This window comes from Scatophagus argus, chromosome 2 (genome assembly GCF_020382885.2).
Source record: "Scatophagus argus isolate fScaArg1 chromosome 2, fScaArg1.pri, whole genome shotgun sequence".
NCBI lineage: Eukaryota > Metazoa > Chordata > Actinopteri > Scatophagidae > Scatophagus > Scatophagus argus.
The window spans coordinates 2,024,334-2,032,885 of NC_058494.1; the positions used below are offsets into that span (position 1 = coordinate 2,024,334).

General features: G+C 41.9%; 1 protein-coding gene across 1 annotated transcript; it reads left to right on the plus strand.

Annotated features, from left to right (window-relative positions):
• Positions 1–99: 99 nt before the first annotated feature.
• LOC124065185 lies at positions 100–8,326 on the plus strand. Its single transcript, XM_046400360.1, has 4 exons — positions 100–592; positions 2,917–2,993; positions 4,076–4,187; positions 5,381–8,326. The coding sequence occupies exons 1-4, from the start codon at positions 316–318 to the stop codon at positions 6,424–6,426; spliced, it is 1,512 nt and encodes a 503-aa protein (XP_046256316.1). The 5' UTR covers positions 100–315; the 3' UTR covers positions 6,427–8,326.
• The last annotated feature ends 226 nt before the right edge of the window (positions 8,327–8,552 follow it).

The window sequence follows — 8,552 nt, forward strand, 5'->3', positions numbered from 1 at the left end:
AACTGCGGTTATCAATTCAAACCAACATTATTTCTTTTTATTATGATTTCCTCTCGTCCATGTATCTCAGACACAGCTGTCTGCGAAGTGATGCTGAACAACAAACTGACGTCATCACGAGGCGACTCTCGCACCTCAAAGAACCACAACAGTGCTGCACACAGAAGACAGACAGTGTGAATTAAGCACCTTGAGCATTTGCATGTCACCAGTTACACATCGGTGTGTGCATCTGTTCGCGCCCGTGAGCCGCAGCCGCAGCAGCCGTCCGCCGCGCGCATCTGTCCGTGCAGGAACAGACAGACAGACCTGGCGATGATGGCGGACTGTATTGGTTTTCAAGCGCAAATTGCCTCGATTATAGAGATACTAGCCAATTCAGCTGTTGCAGAGATCTGCAAACTGGTGGACGATGGCTACGCGGCGCTGCGCTCCCAGATGGACCAGGAGCGGGAGAAGAGCGAGAAGGAGAACGATGTCCTTCGACAGAAACTGCGCGAAATGGACGTGAAGATGCGGAGCTACGAGAGGAAAATGAAGAGACGGAATCAGCGGGAGGAAACGCACGCCGTTCATTTTAGGCCACCCGAAGGTAAACAGATGGAGATGGCAGGGCTGCAGCTCGACTGCTGCTTAGCGAGAAACACTGAGTCACTGACATGACTCAGACATGTTCCCATACACACAGTCTGCTTATCAATGATGATCAATATGAGAGCACACAGGAGCCTCAAGTGGCTGTCAGTCTGTTTTCATACTGCTCTAACTTGTCCAGATGTGCTGTGATGACTGAGCACACACACACACTACTGTACTCTAATGGCTCCTGCTCTAACATGGACCTCAGCAGCGTACAGGCACATGTCAGTGCACCATATGGTGGGCTGGCCTTAATCACAGCTGCACTGAAGGAAAAGTTTGCCTCACAGTTGTGTTAGACCAGAATAGACTGGAATCGTGTGAGTTCGGGTCGGTAACAAAAATGCTGTGCTGGCTTCAGTTTGCCCTGTGGTGATTTGATTAAACACATTCATTATGTAATTATGAGTATGTATTGTGTTGTGAGACTGACATGAGTTAGTTAGGCAGTTAAGCAGGACCCACCTTAAAGGAATGCCTCACATTCTTTTTCAACACGACAGTCACGCGTTCATGTGTGTGCTGAAGGTGTTAATTGCTTGCTGTAATTGTTGCTTCTCTTCACACTGGTTACGAGCAGAGCAACTTGCAGGCTGTCGACCTCAGACAGTCACTGTGTAGGGAAATGATGTAGGTGTCCATCAGACAGGGAGGTATGAGGAGATCCAGTGAAGAACTTACTAAAGCCTGCATGCTTTAGTAAAATTTAGCAAAATGTCACTGTGGGCAAATATTAAACAGGTAGTTTTTTTTGTGGAACTGATGATGGAAGCACCTCAGGAGTGAGCCATCCCACTTCCCTCTAATCTCTGTTGAGAGCTGCTCAATGCACATGCACAGTACTGATCAGGCCAGGTTTCAGTGATCCAGGTAACAGGAGTTTAGTGGGGTGGGTTATTTTCATGATTAACCAGTCTATAAAATGTCAAAAACGACTCTTCATTTACTGTCACAACTGACAAGGAAAAGCAACAAAAGTTTGACATTTTTGCTTGAAAAATGACTGAAATGACTATAGGTGATCAAAATAGTTGTCAAATAATGTCTTTTGAGTAATTAATGGATTAATGGACTTAGTCGTGGCAGCTCTATGAGGGATTAGATTGCATGAGAGAGGCAGTTTGTATTGTGTTGACTGTATCCATGACTTCATGGCTGATCTCTCTTGCTCAGAACTGTTTGTCTTTCTGGTGCTTAGCCAGGCATATTTTCTGCATAAAACACCTGTAATTACTGGATAAAGGAAAGTAGACGCAGCAAATGTTTTGTCACAAGGGGAACTTTGTTTCATGTTACCTCCACTATCAGAATAATGACAAAAATACCCCAAAATGTTTCTAAAAAATGCCGACGGAGGCCTCCTGGATCAGCGGTTAGGGTGTCGGACCCGTAACCGGTGGGTCGCTGGTTCGATTCCCCGTACCGGTGTCCATGGCTGAGGTACCCTTGAGCAAGGTACCTAACCCCTACTGCTCCCCGGGCGCTGCACGCGGTCGCCCACTGCCCCGGGTTTGCTGTGTGTGTGTGTGCACGTCACTTGGGTGGGTTAAATGCAGAGCACAAATTTCATTGGAGTGAGTTCCCTCCAATGACAAAATATGTCACTTTCTTTCTATTTTTCCTGCTGTGTCATCAGTGAGAGATGTATGGCAGTTTCCTGCCCTCTTACATTCATAGTGTATCGATGCTTTAACTGTAATGTTTAGTGCAGTTTGACAGCTACAGAATAACACAGAAAAGAGAGTGTCCATTAAGGGATAGTCGTAGTACTTCTCCTGGGACACCTCCTGATATTTCTGAAAGACCTGTGATGAGGCTAAAAGCTGCCTCCCCACTTTAGAGGCCTGAGCCCAGTGAGCCAAGGACATGTTCCTCATTACTTGTGATTTATGCAATGTAAACTAAAAAGCATATTATAACTTTGTGCTTAAGTGCTTAAGATTTTGTTTTGGGGGCCACTCAGGTACTTGGTCATCCACAGTAGGAAAGTGCATGTTCTGAACTTCATGAGGTGTTGGGTTTGGAGATCCTTATTGGGTCCATGTGGGTTTCCTCCAGGTGTTTTGGTTTCTCTCTACAGTCCAAAATGCATATAGATCAGCTGATTTGGATCCTGTAAATTAGAGGAGAGAGAGAAACATGCTGTTTGCAGCTTGAGGGAAAGCGCTTAGCAATGATAAGTTGGAATGATAAGTAAATGAACTTTGTAGCTCGTAGTATGTTGTGTTTTGCTTACCGGTACACTACTGCATCACTGCATTTTTCCCTTTTGTTCAGGACCTGACGACCACCAGCCACTGGTTCTTCCTCTTCCTGTCTCCTCTGAAGACAAACCCTTCCATCTCATTTCAAAGGTAATAAAATTAATCAGCAGAATATTTATAAATCATGTCTGTTGAGTCCTGTGGGTACTTAACAGATACCTGAGTGTTATACTCTTTGGGAGGTGCCTCCATATAGGTGTCACGTACTCAGAGGTGAACTGGAAACTTTAACCTCTCTGGCACAGTTCTTACTCAAGTAGACTGAACAGCTATATCATCATGGTAAACACAATGAGTTTATGAACAGGAAATCATTTGATATCATCATAATGACAGGGAGCAACTCCTTATCAGTTAATCTCCTTATTGTCAGGTAATCATGTAGTTTATAAAATGTCAAAAAATTGCAATAAATTCTACAAGTTCCCGGAGCCCAAAGTGATGTCTTGAAATTGCTTCTTTTGTCCAACCGGTAGTCCAAAACCAAAAGACATTTCATTTACTGTCATACATGACAGAGAAGGACAGCAAATCTTTATGTTAGACATTTTTGCTTGAAAATAACTGTAACAGTTAATTAATGATCAAAATAGTTGTGCCAACTAATTTTCTTTGGAGCAACAGATAAATAGCAGCTGCAGATAATGATGGTAAAAGTGTTTTAACCCTCGTATTTGTCTTTCCATCAACCATGCAACATTTGTCCTCCCAGGTCAATATTGACCCGTTCTGATAAAGCATGAAATATATATTTATTACCCAATTCGGTGTCACACCATGTTAGTTAATTTCATTCAAACTCATTGCCAGCAAATGGACAATTATTTTGGCATTTCTAATCAACAGACTTCATTTATGTGAAACTATAGGTAATTTTTGAGTATAAGAAAACATTTGGAAAAAGGATCAAATTTGATCCGAGGACAATAAAGAGGTTAACATGGAAGTTGTAAGGTTCTTGCTTCCCTGACAGTCTTGCATAGTGTGTAGTGGAATATTTCTGATTTGACACTCATGGCAGTCTTGATATCATGCATTTCAGGTAGCCCAAATGTATGAACATGGTCACAAGTCTGAGTTTTAGTTTAGTTTTGATCCTGATTTGTATGCTGAATGAACCTGATGAGTGCAGATACATCTTGTCGTTGCTTCTTTCCACTGTATCTCCGCAGGAGGAAACCAAAGTGTTGCCTCTGGTAAAGCAGGAGAAAGTGGAGAGAGACGACTGCAACCTGGACCTCAAGGTGGAGGTCAACATCAGGTCAGGGTGTGGCCTGTCTACTGGTGAGTGTGACTCTGTACGCGATGAAGTCAGTGTTTCATTGATTCTTCTTGTGGTGCTTACACTGGCTTTAATGCAAACAAAGCGTTTGAAGAGTAACTAAGGTGCATCTGATGAAAAGTTACAGCAGTTCTTGTCTATTAATACCTCCCAGTCAGACATTTGTGTGATAAAACTCGCGGTCAGTGCTAAGTGACTCTACAGTAAAGTGAAATTACAGACTCAGTACAGTACAGACTCAGGTGGGAAAATAACAACTTGATATTTTTAGATTTTTTTGAAAAGAAAAGGAGCCGTGACAATTTTGTTTCTGTCGTAACTTTTCAGTCGTGGTTGAAATTGTCTATTTGTTTATAAAATAAAGTATATTTCTCTTCTTCGTGGCTGCACCGTTGTTCAGTTAGCAGACCATACTCATCTGCTCCCACAACCAGTTTTGCCGACTTGGCACTTTTCTTTTTAGATTCTATGATTTTTCAGACCATCTTAGCAACTTTATTTCTATTACTTGTGACAAATTTAGCAAGTTTAGTTACAGATTTTTTTCAGACAATCAGAGAAAAGAAGAGTAATATATTAAAATCTGTTATATTGTAAGTTATTGCCATGCATGTTTTTTCTCTCCTGATTTCTGGATTAGCATGTTCCTATAGCTTGTAAATATTTAGATAGTTTCTGTGGTCTTCTCTTCCCCCTTTGTTAAATATGACTTACAGTTCCCCTGTGGGGAGTTCTTTGTGATTATTTAGCTAAACAATCTACCTTTTATATGGTTATTGTGATCTCTCTATTCCAAATTCAAGTCTAGTTTCTACACCTTCTCATTATTTCTGCACTCACCTGCTGAACTTTTAACATTTATTGCATGTTAATATAAATGAATATTTTATCAATGAGACCACTGATGAATTGTACAATAGGATAACTAACATTTAATCCAGTATGTGAGAACATAACAGAGATTTTTCAGACCTGAGCATTTTGTTTAAACAAAGAAAAACACACTTACATAAACTACATTTGTCCTGGTTTATTTGGTTCCTAACAGCCCTCTCTGTTTGACTTTGTTTTGAATGAATTTGAATGTTTTGAATTACAATACAATAATAATGTTTTCTAATGATTGTCTTTGAAATTTCTCTTTTCTTCTTGAACTCCTCTCATCCTTCCCCTGTCTCTGTCTGTCCTTCTTCAGCCCTGGAGGTCAGTGAGGAAACCCCACCCAGTGATATCGTTCTTGACACCAGTGTTGCCAACATCACCTCCTCCACCACGCAGTCCTCCTCCTCTCCTACTGACACTACAATGGACCTGACCTGCAGACCTCGAGCAAAACGTAAATCCACCAAGCCCCTGAGCAACAGTTTGTCAGTCAGCAGTGGAGGGGTCCCAGTCTCTGAGGCAACTGGTAGAGACCTTGGAGGGAGTCTAACAGACGGTGCTTTGAAGCCAGAGATCCAGACAGATGATACTACAGAAGAGGAACTTCATTCCTCTCAGCTGTCAGCCCCTGTAGCCTCAGAGGAGCCCAGCCCCGACCGCCTCAACAACCTGGGCTTGGACTTGGCATGGATGCAGGAGCGGGTCAGCCATCTTGGTGCAGCATATGCAGTAGCACAGCTGGGTTTGGGGAATACAGAAACTGGCCACCCCTCTGCCTCCTTCCCCTCACAAGGAGGAGACAGTCTAGATGGCCCTCCAACCATGCTCTTCACGAGTGGCGCTCATGAAATGGCTGCTTTTGCCGCCTCATTTGACATGGCTGCCGCCGCTGCTGCTGCTGCTGCTGTTGTTGCTGCGCCACCTCCACCACCTCCTCCACCTCCTCCCACTACAGCGCCCTCTGCTACCAACACCAGTCAGAGGCGGCCTTACAGGAGCAGCATTGCTACTACAAAAGAACCTGTGGTATGTGCAGTTTGCGGGCGTGTCTTCCCCAGTGCAGCTGCCCTAGAGCTGCATCAACGGGTGCACACGGGGGAGAGACCCTACACCTGCCCCCACTGTGGAAAGGGCTTCGCCCAGCCCAACAACCTGCGGGTTCACCTCCTCATTCACACAGGGGAGAGGCGTTATCGATGTACACTGTGCGGGAAGAGTTTCATCTCGTCCAGCCACCTGAAGAGGCACCGCACAGTCCATACGCAGGAGAAGCCCTACAGCTGCTCACGCTGCGGACAGTCCTTCAGCCAAATGTGTAGCGTCCGCAGACACCGGCAGCAGTCTCAGTGTGGCCTGTAGACTGGAGGAGGTGGATGGCATGTGCAAGTCATGAAATCTCTTTATATGGGAATTCCAGCATCTTATGTAAGCAGGAACAAATGGAAAGCAAGGCTGTATCCTGTGATTTATGGCACGTAGAGTTGATATTCGTCCTAGATCATAACTGTAATCTGTGAATTCTGTTTTAAGATTGTCCCCTTAAAGCGCTTTTGTTATTCCTGGTTTCAAATTGAGAGTTGACTGTGAAAGAGTGCCTGAGACAGTGTCAATAACAATCTATCAATGTGTCATTAAGTGGTCTCGTTTGTGACAGACTCTGAGGTTTACAAGACTAACCCATGTGGGCTGATCCAGGAGGGAGAGGGTCATACTTTATCTTGGTATACAGCCATCATCACAGTGTGCCTGAACTGTCCACAGACCCCCTTTGAAATAGGTTCAGCACAAGTGTATTTTGAACACCTGCCAGCTAAATACTATTTAAATCATTACATTGACTTGAAATAGGTTTTTAAATCCATCAAATGTTAGGCATTCGTTATTAACAAAAAATACATTCTTGTGTTATCCTTCTGTAATTTCTAAAATCAGACTCGCATTTACTTCCAGGTTTTGTTTGTTTTAGGGCTGCTGGCACTGAAAGTCTTTCTCACAACGCAAAGTGCTATATGAAAGTATGCCAAGACATCCTCAGTAAATTGAAGGATTTGTGTTTTTTGACCGGAAGCAGGGGGAAGATGCTAGGTTAGTTAGCCCAGTTCAGTTAAAACAGAATCAACTACTCCAACAATTCCAAAGCTCCCTTACATATTGGCATGTTGTATTTTATGCAGTCAAGATGCTGTATGTAGTAACGAGAAAGTAGAAGCAGAGAAGGAGTAGCCTTTACTGAGCTAAACATTGTCATTACTGTTAATGAAACCCAGTTTATGATGTATTGGTGACTAGCTCACTGGCTAATAAAATGCAAGATAAATGTATGACAGCTTTGAAATTGATTGGAGTTCTTTTAAAGGTAACTACCTAACAAGCTAACTGTTCTAGCGTGCCTCTAGTAATTGAGTGACATAAACTAAGCTAACCATGTTCGGGACATCCTGGATCTCTACTAGACTGTCACAAATTATATACTATTCTTATTCTGACTACGACTAATCTATGACAAGTAAGTATATTCTACAAAATTTCAGACTCTTCCTTTAAAGCACTTTAAATTTTCGCATAACTACTCGTTAATTCCTTGGGTAAAATATGGAGGCAGTGCTGATACACAATTAGTTTTTCAGGATTTATCATGTATTTGACATATAGTCAACTGTTATTCATATTGCTACAGTGTCATTAATGAATGGCCTTCTCAAGGCACCCTGGTGTTAAATGGTAAATGTTACCACTTGAATAAATCTCGTAGTGCAGACCTGCACCTTCTCATGTATGATTGTGTTCATGTTTATGTCTTTCATAATGATTGTCACTATATTTATTTACTGCTGCTGTCCGGAGGATTGAAGATTTGTTTTCAGAATTGCCCAACAAAATCAGAATATTTTATTTTTTAGTTACAAACCCTGTTGATGCAAGTCTGCCATGTTTTAATCCCACTTTTCTGAATTGGCTTCAAATTATCGAAGCCTGCCATGTAATAGTCCTTAATGTCAATCATTCTTTGTTCTCAGTTAAATATAAAAGAACAAAGTGCTGTAAAAAAAAAAATGTAAAGTTAAAACATATAGAGAGAGTTGTGTTTGTATGTGTCAGTGTTTGAATGTAATTGGCACTAGGTGTAGGTTGCACAGCTAAAACAGTTATTTTACCATTTAGCGTTCTTTCATGACATGTTTCAGTGTTTAAAAGTGTAAATGTGTATCATTAAACGTGCAAAAGGTTTACAGTGAACTTGACTGTGTTGTCAGCATAATTTCTGCAGTCTGAGCTCATATATAAAGGACTATATCATTTGTTAGTTTTCAGTCATTCAAATTGAAAAAGAAGTTGACTGGAGGGGAAGTTATTTGTCCTAAACCCAAAAAAGTCTTTTGTAGTAGTAAGTAGTAAAGGAGGTAGTGTATGTGTAAATTTGACTTGCCTAAACAGTGATGAAAAATATCTGTATACCACAGATAAAAGTGCAAAATTTACAGTAC